Source organism: Apodemus sylvaticus, chromosome 5 (genome assembly GCF_947179515.1).
Source record: "Apodemus sylvaticus chromosome 5, mApoSyl1.1, whole genome shotgun sequence".
Lineage (NCBI taxonomy): Eukaryota > Metazoa > Chordata > Mammalia > Rodentia > Muridae > Apodemus > Apodemus sylvaticus.
Window position 1 is genome coordinate 4542501 of NC_067476.1, and position 19060 is coordinate 4561560.

The following is a 19060-nucleotide window of genomic DNA, read 5'->3' on the forward strand; positions in this document are numbered from 1 at the left end:
CGGCGCTGCCTCTGCCTCCTGTGCTTGCTGTTCCTGTACTGCCAGATGCCCTCCAAGGTCCCGAATAATTGGCAAGGCTGGCTGTGTGGTCATCAATGGTCAGGGAGCTCCTGGCTTGTCTGCTTACATGTAGCATTTTCCCTATGGTGGGTCCTGGCTCGGTGGTCCTGGGCCTGAGCCTGGACACACAGCACTGCTCCGTTATTAGGGGGCTGCGCTGTAGGCCTCCTCCTCAGAACCTTCCAGGAGAGAGAAACTTGTTTTTGAGAATGAGCTGAGGATGGCATACTAGTCAGCAACACCCAGCCCTTCAGGCCTCAGGTGTGGTGTGAGCCCAGTGTGAGCACTTGCCAGGGGTGCTGGCCCAGCCCCAGCCCCCCTAAGGCTTCCCTGTACCTGCCAGCAGGACCCCTGTTCAGCCTACTGTCCTCTCTGAGTTCCTGAGGTCACCATCCTCCATCTCTCTGCCTTCTGTTTTCTGGGCTAGACTAGACTCAGCACTGGCCACTTCGATCTATGTCCCTGTGCTCAGGGTGGCCATAGAGGGGCTGTGGTACAAGAGACTGTGGGAAGGGACTCCAGGCCCCGTGAAACCCTTATTGTACTTCGATGTTCAGGGCTACAGCAGGATCGAGGTGGCGTCCAGTGGCCTTTCCACTCACTAATGGGTTTGTTTCTGGAGCAGGTCTTGGAATACTGAGCTGACTGACTCCTTCCTGGTGCCCCACCATATTGGTGACTCTCTGGGTCTCAGCCTCAAGGCCACCATGCATGTGTGAGCCTCCCTTTCCTGCTGCCCCTGATGCTGTAGACCCTCACAGCGATCAGACTCCCACCTCTGCTTCTCTGACCTTTATTAGTGCATACTAGTCAGTGCTGGACAGTGTCCCGAGGGCAGTGTAGAGAGCACACAGCAGATAGCACACAGACTTCAGTGTTCCCACATGGCCTGGACACGGCTGCAGGGGTGGGTGGGGGTTGGGGCACCTTAAGATGCCCGGATTTTCATCTCAGCAACCTTGTAAGAGTAGCGGTGGCCTCGGCCAGTTAGCCAGTTGATGCCATCCGCATAACTCTCATGGGAGCCAGACAAGTAACGCCCATTGAGGTTGGACTGGTGACAGTCGTGGTACCACCAGGCTCCGTGGAACAAAGCTGCGCAATTCTTCATGCTGTTTGCATCATTATCTTGGTCGTGGGTTGTAAATGGCATGCTGTTGTGCTTTGTCAGGGAGTCTCCTGCAAAGACACAGGTCAGCCCTCAGGAACAAGGCAGAGCCCATCCCAGATGGGCAGGGGCAGCTTGTGGGCCCCTTCCCACATCCCCACCAACAGCCTCAAGATTTATGTGTGGTTTACCTGCAGTGCCCTCCAGAAACTGCCCCAGGGTCAGCTTGTATTTCTCCTGTTCTCCAGACACCCGGAATGAGCGGTACTTGGCATAGGATGATTCACCTTGGAAATCTCTTAAGTCGACCCGGAGCTCTTGGCTCCCTAGCAGCATGGGTGGAAGGAAGGAGAAGACTCAGGCCAGGCTGAGTAGGGGAAGGCAGGTGATGGCCAAGAGGCTGCTTCCTTACCATTGGCTGTGAGCAGGTGCAGGTAGGTGTTACCCAACCAGAACTCCGTGCCCAGGTTGCCAAAGCCTCTTTTATACGAGTCCCAGTCTCGGAAGAAATTGACGGACCCATCCACTCGTCGTTGAAAAACCTGTGGGGTGGGCAGGGGGGGTGTGGGTGTCAGGTTCCAAAGAGCAGGAACCTGAGGGTTGTGTCCGGGTCCTGGGCTTTGGTTGCTTCCTTGGTTTTTGTTGGTTTGTTTTGTTTTTTTTCCACTCCTATAAAGAACTGAATGAAAATGAGGTTTCAGGGGCAGGGAGTACAGGGGATTGAAAAAGTAGATGATAGCGGCCCAGGGCTGACATGTTTTGATGCATCTGTTATGACTGAGGTCCTGTCGCCCACTTAACTTACTTTACAGAGTTCTAGATCTGGCCCGTCAGTGCTTAGGGCATCCGTGGAGGGTGAGGCACCACATTATTTTTTTTTTTTCCTGGTTGCTCTGCCATCTCCCTGACTTTGGCTCTCCAGAGTGTGACTGCTGTGTGCAAACTTCTTATGCCCCAGGCTGAGCCTCCTTACTCACAGTCCAACCTCCACCGTCCACATCCATGTCACAGAGCACAGTCAGTGGCCGGCAGTCAGGAAGATGGATGGTGTACCAGCCCGTCAGGAAGACCCCCTGTGCCAGCAAGTCTTTGCAGCTCCGGGGTCCTATGCCATGGGGAAGTGGGCAGGATTAGCTTGTACCTGGGGTAGGCTCCGAGAGGTCAGACAACAAAGCAAGAGGATCCAGTAATGTGGGTGGGGTCCTGCTGTATTCATGTCTTGATAGCAGGAAGTGGGAGGGGCCAGCTGGGCAGTCACTTACCTCTCCGGCACAGGGTGTCTCCCAGCTCCTTTTCACCTGGGCAAGACATGAGTGTTATTTTCTTCCCTGGTCCCTTCCTATCACATGTAGACTCCATATTCGGCTTGGCATACATGGTGCTGCACCCTCCTGCTGAAGAGGCCAGCACACCCATCTGGCTGGTCCTGCTGGCTTAGGCTCTTTTGTGTGCTTGGCTGTTGTGTATGTGTTGTCTTGTCTGTGACTACATCCAGGGTAGGCTAGGTCAGGTGCTGGCTGGGACGCCGGCTGGGCCACAGATGCTACGTCAGCCTCCGGAGCTCACGTTTCCTTACTCACAGCCACAGGGTAGAGATGCTGGAAATGTTAGCCTTGGGGGTGTACTTACCCAGCGGTGGTGCAGCTCCCGTGTCGCCTTTCTCCCCTGGAGGAATACAGCATACCAGCCTTGTCCCAGAGCTGGGATTCTGCCACATCCTCTCCTGTACCCCTCCCAGCTTCCAGCCTCTCCCCTAGTCTGTGAGCCCCCAACATTCTTATATGCATAACGAGCCAGGGAGACTTTGGGGATCCCTGAGGTAGTGCTTCTGTGAACATCCACCTTTCTTTGTATTCAAGGATCCCCTTAAGCAACAAGACCCTAATTCCATATTGTCCCACACTGAGCTGTCCTTCCTGGTCCCCTCCTGAGAAGACTTGGTTACCAGACTCACCTTTGGCTCCTGGGGGCCCCATGGTTCCTGGCTCTCCTGTAGATACAAGGAGCATTCTCACAGTGCCGGCCTCCACCAGGGAGAAGGTTCTTCTTCACTTGTGTGTGTGTGTGTGTGTGTGCACCTGTGTGTCCTTGTGAGCAGAGCCTGTAGGAGGGAGCCTGAATATCCAGCCTGTAGGAAGTGGGCATGCGTCTGGACACAGGATAGGGGAGGAGGGCGTGTGGACTCAGGTGCTGCTGGCACCACTTATACGATCTGCCTGGATCTTAGGCAGATAGACCTGTGGGAGAGCCCCTCTTACCTTTGCTGCCGGGGGGCCCCATCTTCCCTGGGCTGCCCTGAAAGCCCCGTTCTCCTGTAAACACAAGGACTAAACTGGATCCTATCTCCTAGGTAGCATCAGAGGAAGACTGGTCAAAGGGAGGTGAAGGGGAATCCCTCTCCCATCCAGATTGCTACCTCTCCCAGCAGGGGCTCCAGGCTCCCCTTTGGGTCCAGGTGGGCCAGGAAAGCCAGGGCAACTTTGGATCACAGCCACCTTGTCCTGGGCCCCCAGACCTATGATCTTAACATCTGCATAGAAAAAAAGAGGGGTGGCTTTGGAGTAGCATTGAAAACCACAGCTTTCTGTATCTACTAATACTCCAGCAGCCTGCCTCTAGATGTGTTCTCAGGCTGCCTTTCTAGAATGTCCCATTTCCTGCTGCCACCTGTGTAGGTATGCGTGTGCTCCCATTCCTGAGCAGCCCCCCCTCACCTGGACAGGCACCTGTCTCCTGACCCAGAGCCTGGGAGCGACAGAGACAGAGCAGTCCTGACAAGGCCCACAGCACAGGCCACGGCATGGCTCTGGGTACAGCAGCCGCTCCTTGACTCCCTGGCTCCGGGCTGAGGCTGAGGCACTGGTGACTGATATATGAAGTGAAGACCCTCACTGCCTGTGTTCCTCACAGCTCAGCTTTTCTCCTGAGAAGGAGCCCAAATTAAAAGCAGGCACATTTCCTGTGTGTCATGAGATGGCCAACACCACACCCAGTAGTTCCCTGTAGCACATGAGTACAATACTCACAAACTCAGCACACTTTCCCAGTCAGCACTGGGGATTTGGGGACATGAGGACACCATCTCCTTCTCTTCCTTCTCCACCTTCCTCCTCCTCCTCTACCTTCCTCTTCTGTTTCTCACCAAAGAAAAGATTCCCAAAGAACTAGCTCAGAAAGGCAAGGCTGGACAAAGGATCCCCAGAGGCTCTACTACTGAGCCCCAGAGCCAAGCGCAGCTCCTCAGCCTCCCATCCATGTGCAGAGCAGACAGAAGTAGCCTTGCTGAGAGAGTAGGAGGCACTTGCCGGGTCATGAAAGAGCTGGGCCTGGCCCTCTAGGCCAGCAGAAGCCACCATGTGGTTGCTGAGGATTGAACTCGGGACCTCTGGAAGAGCAGACAGTGCTCTTAACCTTTGAGCCATCTCTTCAGTCCTGCCCTGTGTACCTTAATACCTACCTACTGCAAAGTCTGGCATTGGCCTGGCTAGGGTTCAGTAGTGAGCAGGGTGTCCATGGGGACCTGAGTGGCTGGCATGGTCAAGGAACTGGTGGCAGGAGAAGGAGGAGGGTGTAGTCAGGTGCTGGACACAGCTGGGGTGTAGAGTACAGGCTGAGACTGCTCTGGGTGTGGTACTGAGCTCTGACTGGCAAAGCCCTCTCTGTCAGGACTGGCTGCCTGGCTCTAGCGCCTGGCTTCACAGGGGCCAGGTACCCCAGGCCATTGGCCCTTGTTGTATCTGAAGCTCTCTAGAGGCCCTGCATTTACATCTGGTGACTCTGAGGGTCTCCTCCTGTCTCTGGCTTTGTGTCCCGGCCACCAGAGGAGTTTGTTTGCCATTATCAACCCAGGAAGGGGCCAGGAGATGGCACTGCCAATCCCCTCACTCATTGGAACCAGCCAGGTCAGGTCTTCACCTGGTCCCTTACTTACTGTGTGATGTCCAGGAAGTGCCTTTGGCTCTCTGCATCTTGGCTCTCCACCTACTAAAGAAAGTGTTAGGAGTTACTAATCCCGACCTGATGGCTCAGCCGCCAGAGGCGAGGCTCACAACCAAAAATATAAATATAAATATAAATATAAATATAAATATAAATATAAATATAAATATAAATATAAATATAAATATCAGCAATTATTACTCTGCACTCAGCACCTGTCTGTGCATTACACCCGTGCCCATCGTCTGTGGAGAGACCCAGAGTCCAGGGCAGAGTTCCCATAGCCAATGCTGTTCCATTATAAGGGAACTTAATTTTTTTCAAGAGCAAGATATACCCGTGTAAATGAGTTAGAAGATGCATCAACATGTAAAGGCTGCTCTAGACTACAGAGAAAGGTGGGAGGCTCTGAGTCTTTTTTTCTGCCTAGGGGCCCTTTTCTTCTTTCCTGGACAGTGAGCGTTTTGAAGCTTCCTGGGGCCTCCAGCCTGCAGGCCTAACCGGGCCAGCTGCGCCCTGCTTCCTTCCTTCCCCAGCTGTGCCTCCAGGCCGCTGACTTCCCTCTTCTCGTCCTCACCAATTCCTGCAGGATGTGTTCTTTTCTGCCCCAGGCCTGACCCCTGAGGTTCATCAGAGTGGCCAGCTCTCTGACAGAGCAATAGCTTCCCAGTTTCCAACTGCAGCAAGCTGAGGCCCAGGCGGGGGCGCAGCCCAGTCCCTGTGTGTTTTAAAAATAACAAGTCTAGGCATGCAAACGAAATAACTCATTTAAGGAATGTTAAACCTAAAAAAGTCTAATGTGGAGAACATTTTCCAGTGTCACCACCTTTCAGCCAACTTCACACCTGCATCTTTTTTTTAGATTTTATTTTTATTTCTGTTTAAAGATTATTATTTTGTGCATATGGGTGTTTTGCCTGAATGTATCTGTATACCACGTGCATGCCTAGTGTCCGTGGAGCCCAGAAGATGGTGCTGCATCCCCCAGAACTGGAGTTACAGCTGGTCGTGAGCCTCATGTGGGGGCTGGCAGTTGAATCCTAGTCCTCTGTAGGAGCAGTCAGTACTCAACTGCTAAGCCGTCGCTCTTGCCTCCCATTTTATTTTTGTTTGAGTATGTGTATGCATGCACACGTGTGTGCCTGAGGAGGCCAGACTAGAGTGGCTGCCTGGAGCTAGGATGTCAGGCAGTCCTGAGCCACCTGACGAGTGCTGGGACCTCTCCAAGAGCAGTGTTGGTGAGTTGTCTCTGCAACCCTGCCCCCTGCCAATCTTTTTTTTTTTTTTCTTTTTTTTTTTTTTTTTTGGTTTTGGAGACAGGGTTTTCTGTGTAACCTTGGCTGTCCTGGAACTCAGAGAGATCCACCTGCCTCTGACTCCTGAGCACTGAGATCAAAGGTGTGCACCACCCACCCAGCTGCTAATCACTTTTCTACACTATGCAGTTGAATTTTAGGGTTTTTTCCCTTCCTTAATTTTTTAATTTGGACAAGAATGGTGGCATTTGCCTCTAATCCTGAAAGTGGGGATACAGAGGTAGGAAAATCTATACAATTTTAAGGCAAGCCTGGTAGACACGTGAGTTTCAGGTGAGTCAGGGCTAAAGAGTAAGGCTCCATGTAAGACTCCGTCTCTTTTGAACTGGGCTTGGGATGTAACCCAGTGGTGGGATGCCCACTCAGGAGCGTGAGGCACTGACTTTGGTCTCTGCTATTTCTAAAATAAGACAAAAACAAAATAAAAACTTCACTGGAAACTTGTGAGAAGAAATCCCTTTCCATTTGAGTTCTATCTATTCCATTTAATGTTGAATGGTTATAAGATCACTGTGGCATATTTTTCTATAGTTGATAATTCTGTGTGTTCACATGTGTATGAAGGACAGTGGTCAACCTTGGGTATTGTTTCTTCCAACATTACTAATAATTTGTTTGTTTGTTTTTTTTGAGGCAGGGCTTCACTGTGTAGCCTGGCTGTCCTGGAACTTGCTATCTTGACCAGGCTGGCCTCGAACTTGCTATGTTGATCAGGCTGGCCTCGAACTTGCTATGTTGACCTTGAACTCAAAGTTCTGCTTGCTTTTGCCTCCCAAGTGCTGGGATTAAAGGTGTGCATCACCATGCTTAACATCTGTCTACCTTTAAAATACAGTTTACTATTATCTGTCTGTCTCTGTGTGGGGTGTGATATGTTTGTAAGGATGCAGGGATGCACATGTCATTATTCATGTATGGTCAGAGAGCAACTTTTGGGACTCATTTTTTGCCTGTACTTTGTTGATGCAAGGTCACTTGTTTCTGCAGTGCTGTATGCAGCCGGTGGCTTATACCGTAGCAGCTTCCGGCTGATTCTCCAGCCCCCAATTCCCCACTCCCCTCAGAGGCATTGGGACTGCAGACACATGCACAACTGCTTCTGGTTTTCTACATGCGTAAGGTTCTGGGGGTTAAACTCCAGGTTATTATGTCTGCTGAATTGACTGGTTTTTGTTTTTGTTTTGTTTTGATTTTTTTTTAAGAGGTGGGTGATGGGGTAGAAGGCTCTAGAGCCTGCCAAGTAGGCTGAGCTGGTTGGCCATTGAGTCCAGGGCTCTACCTGTCTCTGGTCCTCCAGTGCCAGAGTTACAAGCATGTATTACTTTTCTAGTTTGTGAGTGTGGGGGCATGAGCCTCATACCTATGTCTTCTTCGGTTGTCCTCTATCTTATCTTTATGAGGGGTTCTTATACAACTTCCTCAACATGTATATTAAGATCTTAGGATATAAGCCTATGGTATGCAAGAATGCTTATCTTACCTTATATTTTGAGACAAGTTCTCTCAGCGAATCCCCCAGCTGTTCCATACTGTTGCTGTTATTCGCCTGCCAGTCACTGACACGGAAAAGTAACGTGACTCAGAGCAAGGTCATGCTGACCACATACCATACCCTTATATGTTCTATATGTTCTGAGATTTGTTAATCTTAAGAATTCCAGAACCACAAGCTTCACTTAGGACCCATCAAATTAAAGGTCAATATGAATTTTTTGTCTAAAGTGGTCTGAGCCAGGGCCACCACTGGCAGCACTTGCAGCACCTGTGTCTGAGCTCGCTGTGGATTTTATGTTTCTAGCCTTTATAAGCTGGCTCCTGGGAAATGTCCAGTGGCAGCTCTCAGCTCTCCAGCCTGAGCTGCCGCCCTGGTTGATCAGTCTTGGACCGTGCATTCAATAAACCATCCCTGTTTAACTGAGACCGGTGTTCCTGTGGTTTGTGGGGAGACTCCTGGACCCCAACAGTGGGAAGAAAAAAAACAGAGTTGGGCCAACACTATGGAGAAAGGAGGGACTGGAGACATGATGGCAGTGACGGTGAGACAGGGGGATGGTGACAGAGAGATGGTAACACACAGGCAATGTGTGTGTGTGTGTGTGTGTGTGTGTGTGTGTGTGAGAGAGAGAGAGAGAGAGAGAGAGAGCGAGCAGAGGTGGCTGTCATGCACTCATTACCTGGTGGGGTGTAGAGCAATACCTTACAAAGATGCCTTGCCCTCGCCCCAACGTGTGGTATGGCCATGGGATCCCCTGGCAATGCTCCACCACTGTGGTCCAGCCATGCTGGCATCTGTGGTCCATGCTGCTGCCCTAGCAGTGGGGAACCCTGACCTCCATGTAGACATATTCAACCTCCACCACTGACTGACATCTTCGTGATGTCCTTGGGCTTGGTTCTAGTGAGTATATGGACGACAGAAAATGGATTTTTCCCCCATTTTCTTCCTTTCTTGTTTTTTTTTTCTTTTCAGAGAATGAAGGGTAGACTTGGGAGAACTGAGAGGTGAGTGGGGTTAGGTGCATGACGAGAGATTCCCTAATAATAACACAAAACAACACTCCAAACCAGCAAACCCCAAAGCTTTGCTGACAACACGCTTCTCCTCAAGCAAAGAGAAGCGCAAGAAGCAATAAAGTTAGTACAACAAAGAGAAAACAGACCTCCACAGCGGCTGTGGGTGAGCGTGCCTCTTAGATGGGTGCTGGGGCTGTGAAGCCGGGTCTGCAGACCTGTGAGTGGGCAAGCACTCTGCCCGGGGAGCCACCTCCCTGATTCCATGCTTGGCTTCTGTTATGTGGGCTTCGAGGGTCACTTCTCGTGTTTGCAAGCACTTTACCAACTGGGCTGCATCCCAGCCCTGTAGCTGGTAGTCTTAGCAACCTAGATTTTCTTTCATTTGTTTTAAAATTTTTATATTTGTTTATTTTTTCTGATACAGGGTTTCTCTGTGTAGTCCTGTCTGTCTTAGAACTTGCTCTGTAGATCAGGCTGGCCTCGAACTCAGAGATCTGCCTGCCTCTGCCTCCCCAATGCTGGGATTAAAGATGTGTACACCACTGCCTTAATTTTCATTTTCTGTTTTAAATCTGTTTTTGTAGTAATGTGGGATTGAACCCAGGGCCTGATGCAAGTTACACAGGCTTTGTACCCCTGAGCTGCATCCTCAACCCTCTTTTTATCTTTTATTTTGAGACGGTGTCTTACTAAGTTGCTCAGGCTGGCCTTGAACACCCTGTGTGTCCTAGACCAGCTTTCGATGCTCCTTGCAGTCTTCCTTGGGTGACCACAGTGGAATCTGGCTGTCAGGCACCTCTGGCAGCAGGCCTCTGTTCCTTGTGGTTCTAGAGGAGGCAGGGGGGTTGGCTGGGCTGGCTTCTAGAATTGACCACCTCCCAGTGTGTCCCCACATGGCCTTCCTGCTTCTGTCTGTCATGGACTCCAGGTCTGATGGCCTGCTCTCAAGCTCATCTCCTGATGCTTACTTAGTTCTGACAGACCATCCCCACGGGCAGGTAGGGTGTGACGGCCTCGTCCAAGGACCCGTAGAGCACAGTTTGTAGCTTTCCTCCAGCCAGCCCGGCTCTGGCCCTGGGCAGAGAGCCCTTGGTGGTAGATGGCACAGTCCAGCGGTGCAGTGAGGGCTGAGAGCTGCCTGTGAGCCAAGCTGGCCAAAGCCCTGGACGGGAAGGACTGCAGTGCTTGCTTGTCTTCATGATTCCTGGCTACTGATAAGTGGTTGCCAGACCCTTTATGACCTGGTCTTGAGGGGTTTCCCCCTGTTGGGGCGCAATCACAGGCCACTCCAGGAGAAGTATATAGACCTACCTCTAGGGCAGGCCTCACAGAATTCCCACTGTGGCTCAAACAATCACAATTATGGCATGTTCCAAAGATCCAAAGCACACAGTTCATCTTTAATTTTTCCTTCCTGGGAGTGGTGGGTGATGGGAGGCAGGGAGGGTCAGGAGGTGGGAGGAATGGGGATCCCAGAAAGAGGCGGGTAGGCAGGCCAGAGAGCGGGAGGCCTGTAGCTGGCAGGCAGGCACTGCCTTTTTCCTCCGTGCCAGAAGAGGGCGCTGGTGGCTGGAGTGTCCTTTAGGCTGAGTCGTTTTCCATGGGCTCCTGTGCAAAGGCCTTTGGTCTGGCCCTGGCTGGGGGCAGGTGGTACCCTGGGGCTTGTTGTACCTCATGACGTGCCATACTGCAGAGCTCCCAGAGGCCCGCGGCATGCAGCGCTCCGTCCGGTCTGTTCCCGGGTCTCTTCCCTCTCAGCGGGATGCCATAGGAATAGCCATGCCAGACAACATCTGGGGAGGTCTTCCTGCGTCGTCCCGAAAGGGACGCTGGGTAGCTGGCAGATGGCCTCCTCACTCACTACAACCACAGTGTCAATATTGTTTCAGTTCAACATCGTCCTTGGCGGGAAGGAAGTTCTTATAGTTCAGGTTTCTGCCCATTCCTGTGTGGACCCCCTTCCCAGTGGATCTGGGGCAGGACTTCGTATACCCCTAGAATCACCGTCAATCTGTTGTCTACACCTGTGTACGTATAGCCCTTTGCTATATGTACATCGGATATTTTACAGAAAACACCTGCTGAGGCTCTCAGGTCCACGCGTCTCCACCCTCTGGCCCTGAGCCCTGCCCGCTGACCTGAGGAGAAAGCTGGCTTAGATCGATCGCTCTTCACTGAGGAGATGAGCCGCAGGATATATTGGAGGCTCCGCCCATACCTCGTGACCTGTGCTGGACTCCAAGGAGAGGGTGTAGGGCGTCTGACTGGCAGGGCCAGTGAGTGCCTGGGGTCTGAACATCATCTGCTCAGGACAAGAAAGAGAGATGCTGCTGCCACAGGTGTCCTGTCAGCTGCAAGTGCTGCTGTGCTAGAGACCCTAGACAACAGTAGGCAACCTGTCTGTCTGTCTATCATCTATCTATCATTCATATTCTTTACATGTCAGATCATGAATTAGGGACTGGGGTCATAAAAATTCATTTTCAGATCTGTGTGTGGAAAGAGAGAGACAGAGAGAGAGAGAGAGAGAGAGAGAGAGAGAGAGAGAGAGAGAGAGAGAGAGAGAACAGAGTGCATCCAGAGTGAATTTACCGCTCAACTTCCAGATGCTTTGAGCTCCTGAAGCTATGACTTCCCTGCCACGATAGACCTGACCCTTGCACTGTGAGTCAAATGAGTCCTTCTGTCAGGGAACAGGTGTGGGAAACCTCCAGGGTGAAATGGCATGCAAGGAAATTTCACTTGCTTTGCAAACACTGAGACATAATTTACAGACAGTAGGATTTGCCTTCCTGGGTGCAGACCAGAGATATGGATGGAGTCATGGAAGCTTACAGGCTCCCAACAGCCCCCCACCCCCAGATCTCAGGCTCCCAACAGCCCCCCCCCCAGATCTCAGGCTCCTAACAGACCCCCAGATCTCAGGCTCCCCACACCCCCACCTCCCAAGAGCTTCCTCACACTTCTCTTTCCTACCCTAGGCATCAGCAAGCCATGTCCTGTCCCTCTCCCTGTGGCTTGGCCTATGCTATATAAGAGGAGACAGGCAATGATCAGACTTCTCAGAGTGGCTCCTTTCCCTCAGTAGAGTCCTTTAGGATGCTTGTCTTAGTCGGGGTTTCTATTCCTGCACAACATCATGACCAACAAGCAAGTTGGGGAGGAAAGGGTTTATTGAGCTTACACTTCCATGTTGCAGTTCATCACTAAAGGAAGTCAGGACTGGAACTCAAGCAGGTCAGGAAGCAGGAGCTGATGCAGAGGCCATGGAGGGATGTTTCTTACTGGCTTGCTTCCCCTGGCTTGCTCAGCCTGCTCTCTTAGAACCCAAGAGCACCAGCCCAAAGGTGGAACCACCCACAAGGGGCCCTCACCATTTGATCACTAATTAAAAAAAATGCCCCACAGCTGGATCTCATGGAAGCATTTCCTCAACTGAAACTCCTTTCTCTGTGATAACTCCAGCTTGTGTCAAGTTGACATACAAGACCAACTTGACACAAGCTGGAGTTATCACAGAGAAAGGAGCCTCCCTTGAGGAAATGCTTCCATGAGATCCAGCTGTAAGGCATTTTCTCAATTAATGATCAAGGGGGGAGGGCCTGGCCCCTTGTGGTGGTGCCATCTCTGACCTGGTGGTCCTGGGTTCTATAAGAAAGCAAGCTGAGCAAGGCAGGGGAAGCAAGCCAGTAAGAAACATCCCTCCATGGCCTCTGCATCAGCTCCTGCTTCCTGACCTGCTTGAGTTCCAGTCCTGACGTCCTTTGGTGATGAACTGCAACGTGGAAATGTAAGCTGGATAAACAAACCCTTTCCTCCCGAACTTGCTTCCTGGTCATGATGTTTTGTGCAGGAATAGAAACCCTGCCTAAGACAGATGGCCATGCTGCCACACTGCCACATTTGCCACACTGCAGGGCTCCCTATACTTGGTCTTGAGCAGCTTCTGCCACAGACGTGAACTGCAGTGTGGTGGCCATGGAGGGAAGCCAGCTGTTCTAGTTTTAGTGATTGTTAATAGGCAGTGTGTGCCGGTTTGTTGTTTCTCTTTGGTAAACTCGCTGGGAATGCTGCTTTTGGGCTTAGGGGCTTCTCACGGCAGGCTTTCTGAATGGGACCATCTTGCTTTCCTCAGCAGCATGGGAAGGGTCCCATTGTTCCTCATTGTCACTAGCACTGGGCATGTCTTAGAAAGCTTTAACCATTCTGATGTGTGCATCTGGCTCTCAAACCAATCTCTACTTCCATGTCTCTGATGATTGACAATGGCATCTTGTCCTTTGATCATTTCCCGTCTAGATGTCTTCTTCCTCAGTGGAAGGTCTTTCCAACTCTTTGGCACATATGCACGTGAATGGATTGTGTATACATTATATGTGTGCACACATTTATATACGTGCACATGCATTTGTATGTGTGTGCAAGCAGAGACCAGAGACCTTGTTTTTTGAGGTAGGGTCTCTTGTTGAATCTAGAACTCACTAATGTGCCTTGGTTGGCTAACTGGGAGTTCCAGGACCCACCGCTTCTGCCTCTCTGGTGCTAGGATTGTAGACCCTCACTTCTGAGCCCAGCTTTCCGTGTAGACCCTAGGCGTCCAAATCAGGTCCTTGTGCTTGTGTGGCAAGCACTTTACCGACCGAGCCACCTCCCCAGCCCTCACATTTTTTACCTTTTTTTGGTGCCATGCTTTTGGCTTGCTTTTTATTATTGAATCGCCAGAGTTCATCATAGTGTCTCACTTCAGTCCCTCGGTTATCCTTTCCTGGAAGGCTTTATCTGCTCTACCCTGTGACACTGGTGACCCATGAAATGTCTCAGAAGTGTCAAGCCCTTGGCCCTGCCCCTCTGTCTCTTAGGGTCACCGAGGGTCTTTCTCTGATCTGGTCTCTCTAACAGACCCTGAATTCTGATTAGAGGGTTCCGGGTGGTGTGCTCGGAGGCCAGGATCCATAGGTACTCTGTGGCGACAAAGGTCCTGGTTCCGGCCTCACCAGCCCCGTGCCTCCCTGATGTTCATTGCCACACACATACTTCTTCCACACTCTATTGGTGGGAGGTAGATTCTAACAGCATGGGGGCTAGGCAGTGCCCAGCACTTGTGCTGCTTCAGGCATGTTAAGTATAATGGCTGTGTGTGTGTGTGTGTGTGTGTATGTGTGTGTATGTGTGTCTTTCATTTGGGAGCATACACCACTGAGGTGGGTAGTGACCTGCTGCTTGCTGGGATTTATTTATTATTATTATTTAATAATTACCTTTCTCTTTTACAAATCACTTTTCTTTGTTTTTAAAAAAGATTTATTTATTTTATGTATATGAGTACATTGTAGCTGTACTGAGGGTTGTGAGCCTTCATGTGGTTGCTGGGAATTGAATTTAGGACCTCTGCTCACTCTGGTCAACCCCGCTGGCTCCGGTCAATCTTCCTTGCTCAGTCCCTGCTTGCTGCAGCCCAAAGACTTATTATAAATAAGTACACTGTAGCTGTTTTCAGACACACCAGAAGACTTCATTATATCAGATTTCATTATGGATGGCTGTGAGCCACCATGTGGTTGCTGGGGTTTGAACTCAGGACCTTTGGAAGAGCAGTCAGTGCTCTGAACCACTAAGCCATCTCTCCAGCCCAACTGGGCTTTATTTAAACTATTAGTATTGCATGGAAGCATCTGATGGGCTTACATCTGGGACTCCTGAGGAGAGCCCCACTTCCACACACACATCCCCTCTCCAGGGTCTCATTTGTGTGGTACAGCAGGGGTGGATCAGCTCCTGTCCACGTCTTAGCCACCTCTGCCACTTCCTGCGCAGCCCTGGACTACCTGGATGTGTGCATCTCTGATACTGACTATAGCTCCTTTGCAGTGGTCTATATCAACAAGAAGTTGGAAGGCATGCTTAGCACCATGGTTCAGCTCCCTAAGGTGAGGGGCCTGCGTTTCCTGTATCCCCGTCCCACCTCTCCTCTCTGGGTCGCTTCCCCCATCCAACCCCCTGTTTCCCCAGAATCCCCCTCCTCTCTGGCCGTCCAGCCTCTTCTCACTCCTTCCTTGTCCCCTTTTTAGGTGAACTCGGGATTGTCCCACACCTCACCCCTTAGGACTTGCCCCGCCCTTTTCCTGACCCCATCTCATCCTCTGGGACAGGCTGGCTAGGACAGGCATGGTGGATGGTAGGTGGAGATGGAGGTAGAGAGTAGCAGGGGAAATCCCCCTCAGCTGTTGACCAGGAAGGGTTTGCCTGCAGGGCTCCCTGCGGGTCAACCACACAGATAGCTCTTCAGGGTGTGAAGCCCCAAGACTGAGGCTGATTCTTCTTTTAATTTTCCCCACTTCCCAAAATGGAGAGATGAGAGCCAGGGGCTGGGGGAGGGAGGAACGCTGCAGGGGAAACAATTCGAGGAGACAGGGTGTAAAGTGAGCACCCTGACCTCCATTAGGACCTTGGGAGAAATGAGAAGAGGCTGTGAAACATGGATGTGTGAGTGTGTGTGTGTGTGAGTGTGTGTGTGTGAGTGTGTGTGTATGTGTATGTGTGAGAGTGTGTGTGTGTGTGAGAGTGTGAGTGTGAGTATGTGTGTGTGTGAGAGTGTGAGTGTGTGTGTGTGAGAGTGTGAGTGTGTGTGAGTGTGTGTGTGTGAGAGTGTGAGTGTGTGTGAGTGTGTGTGTGTGTGAGAGTGTGAGTGTGTGTGTGTGCACGTGTGTGCGCGTACATGCACACCCTAGCCCTGGACAGGTTTTGTAGAAGGACAGTACAAAGCCAACAACCATGTTATCAGAGCTCCATGAAGTGGTGTGAGTTTAAGAGACTCTTTTTTCCCTCATTTCTTTATTCACTTTACATCCTGATTATCCCCCCACATCCCTCCTTTAGTCCCAGTCCCACTCTTACAGGCCCCTCCTCCATGTGGATCCTCTCCTGCTGAGGCCCAACCAGACAGTCCAGCCAGGGGAAGGGGCTCCAATGGCAGGCAACAGAGTCAGAGACAGCTCTGCTCCAATTGTTAGAGAACCCACGTGAACACCAAACTGCACATCTGCTGCATATGTGTAGGGCCTAGGTCTACACCTGTTCTGACTGGTAGTTCAGTCTTCACTCGTGGTGTTCTTCACCCCTCTAGCTTGCTCAATTCTACCCCAAAGTTTTCCACAAGACTCCCCTAGTTCTGCCTGATGTTTGACTGTGGGTCTCTGCATCCGTTTCCATTCATGGCTGCATGAAGTCTCTCAAGAGACTTGGTTCCTGTCTGCAAGCATAGCAGAATATCATGAGCAGTGTTAGGAATTGGCCCTCTTACATGGGATGTGCCTCAAGTTGAGCCAGTCATCGGTTGGTTGTTCCCTCAATCTCTCCTCCATCTTTATCCCTGCACGTCTTGTAGGCAGGACACATCTTGGGTTGAAGGTTTTGTGGATGGGCTGATGTCCCCCTCCCTCCACTGGAAGTCTCACCTTGCTGCAGGAGGTGGCTGCTTCAGTCTCTATATCACCTGCTGGTAGGAGTCTCATCCCCATAGGCTCCCTGGAGTCTCCCGACCCCAGTTCCAGGTCTCCAGCTCATCCCAGAGATGTCCCCACATAGATTTCCATTCTTAGTCCCAGCCCTCTCCCAACTGCTTCTCCCTACATCTGATAGCCATCTCCATTCCTCTCCTTTCCTCCCCCCTCCCAGTTCCCTCCCCATCCACCTCCAATGAATATTTTGTTTCCACTTCTGAGTAAAATTCACACATCTTCCCTTGGGCCCCCCTTGTTACCCAGTTTCTTTGGGTCTGTGGATTGTAGCATGGTCATCCTGCACTTTGTGGCTTTATGGCTAATGCCCATACCATACATGTCTTTCTGGCTCTAGGTTACCTCACTCAGGATGATATAATCAAGTTCCATCCAGTGGCCTTCAAAATTCATGATTTCCTTGTTTTTAATGGCTGTGTAGTATTCCGTTGTGTAAATGAACCGCATTTAAAACAATTCATTATTCAGTTGAGGGACATCTAGCATGTTTCCAGTTTCTGACTGTTACAAATAAAGCTGCTGTGAGCATAGTTGAGTCAGTGTCCTTATGGGATGGTGGAGCATCTTTTGGGTATATGCCCAGGAGTGATATAGCTGGGCCTTGGGGTAGAACCATTTCCAGTTTTTGGAGAAACTGCCACATTAATTTCCAGAGTGGTTATACCAGCTTTTACTCCCACCAGCAGTGGAGGAGTGTCCCCTTGCTCCACATCCTGTCACTTGAGGGTTTTTTTTTGGGTGGGGGTGTATTTTGTTTTAAGATTTTATTTATGTGAGTACATGGTCACTGTTCTCAGACATGCCAGAAGAAGGCATCAGATCTTATTATGAATGGTTGTGACCCACTATGTGGTTGCTGGGAATTAAATTCAGGACTTCTGGAAGAGCAGTCAGTGCTCTAACCAAGGGGCCATCTCTCCAGGCCATCACTTGAGGTTTTGGATCTTATCCATTCTGACAGGTGTAAGATGGAATCTCAGAGTTCTTTCGATTTGCATTTCCCTGATAACTAAGGATGTTGAACATTTATTTAAGGGCTTCTTGGCCATCCGAAATTCCTCTGTTTAGCTCTGCACCCATGGTTAGGAGACTATTCATTTCTCTCTTGCCTCTGCCACAGCCACTGTGAAGGATACACATATACTTGCTTCTCTGCAGCACATAGGTCCTAAGATTCCAGTCCCCAGGTCTTGAAGGCCTTTTGAGACTTCTACCCAGCAATGGGCTCCTGGGTAACATGGTGGTAATGCCACCCAAATCAGGTACTAGTTACGCTAGCCCGCCAGACCGCATGCCTGGGTCATCCCTTCAGTTCTGGAGAGTGTAGGTCTACATTGCCTAGGCCCCTTTCTATCTCCAGCACAGGTAAGGAGCTCCTGGTGGGGATGATTCTTTAACCAGCTCTGTGGAGATTCTAGGGGTGAGCAGGAGCCGAGGACCCAGGGGGTGTGGCTGAGGGAAAGGAGGGAAATCCATGGTCTTCTCATGTGTGCTCCTCTGGGCAAGGAGGTGCCGAGTGACCAGTGCCAACATTTTTAGGCTATGTGCAGGGTGATGTCTTCTGATCTTGGGATGGCAAGATCCTATCCCTGAAGTCTGTAGTCCCTACTGCCTGTTGAGTCTCATGCTTACGGTTTTAGTTTAGACATGTCTGGTAGAAGAAGCCACCCTAGTTTCTTGGGGGCACCATAATAAGCCAAGGCAAAGAGACAGAATTCTCTTTCAGTCCAGGAGGCTGAAGTCAGGAATCCCTGGGTGTGGAGGCTGGAAGAGGACGCTTGCCAACCCCACCCCACCCCCAGCTTCTGTTCTGGGCAGCCTTAGTCTTGACTGCATCACTAATGTCTGCCTCTTTCTTCTGCCCGTCTGTGTCTGAATGCTTCCATCCATAAAGATGCTGTCTTTGAGTTAGGGGCACCCGAACCTAAGGATCATCTGAGATCCTTAACCAAGGTTTCTGTCTGCAGAAATCTCGTCTTTGAGTACATATTGTTTGGAGGTTCTGGGTGGGGCATACTGTTCAATTCAGTGTACCCGATGTTTTCCTAGCCTTTGGGCCCCCTCTCCTGTACCATATCTTTAATTGTTCCATCCTGTTCCCAAGGACCCTGAAAGGTAGAAGTGCTTCTCTTTGGAGACGCCCTTGGACAGGTCATAGTGAACTCTTTCTTCATCCCAGCCCTCCAACCACTTAGGGTTCTCCTAGGAGAGTGGGCAGGACATTTCATTCAAATATGGTGAAGGAAGGTTGCTGCATCCATACAGAACACTGAGCACAGCACATGTGGCACCCATGGGGTCACAGTGCCTTTGAAACTGAGGTGCCATGTGAGGGTGGCTTGTAGGATCTGGGCTCCCTTGGGTCTCACTGGTTGGATATATGAGCTGGAACAGCAGGAGAGTCATAATACTGACCTTGTCTGGGTTTTCATTCCCATCCCTTCTATGATCTCAGGCAAATGGTTTGGACCTCTGGGAGCCTGAGAAATAGGTCAGGGCAGCGGCCACTGTGCTGGAAGACCTTGCTAGGCTAGCTGTCATGTGATTTCCATGACAGACCTCCTGTGCACACATAGCTAGCTCCATCCGTTCTTTTTCTCAGATTG

At 50.8% G+C, this 19060-nt stretch overlaps 1 protein-coding gene across 1 annotated transcript; it reads right to left on the reverse strand.

Annotated features, from left to right (window-relative positions):
• Positions 1 to 837: 837 nt before the first annotated feature.
• LOC127684087 (ficolin-1) lies at positions 838 to 4085 on the reverse strand. The gene is made up of 10 exons (XM_052181051.1): positions 3883 to 4085; positions 3585 to 3698; positions 3427 to 3480; positions 3123 to 3158; positions 2798 to 2833; positions 2431 to 2466; positions 2146 to 2273; positions 1581 to 1710; positions 1360 to 1494; positions 838 to 1239 (listed from the first exon to the last, which is right to left on the reverse strand). The coding sequence occupies exons 1-10, from the start codon at positions 3968 to 3970 to the stop codon at positions 989 to 991; spliced, it is 1008 nt and encodes a 335-aa protein (XP_052037011.1). The 5' UTR covers positions 3971 to 4085; the 3' UTR covers positions 838 to 988.
• Between the last annotated feature and the right edge of the window lie 14975 nt (positions 4086 to 19060).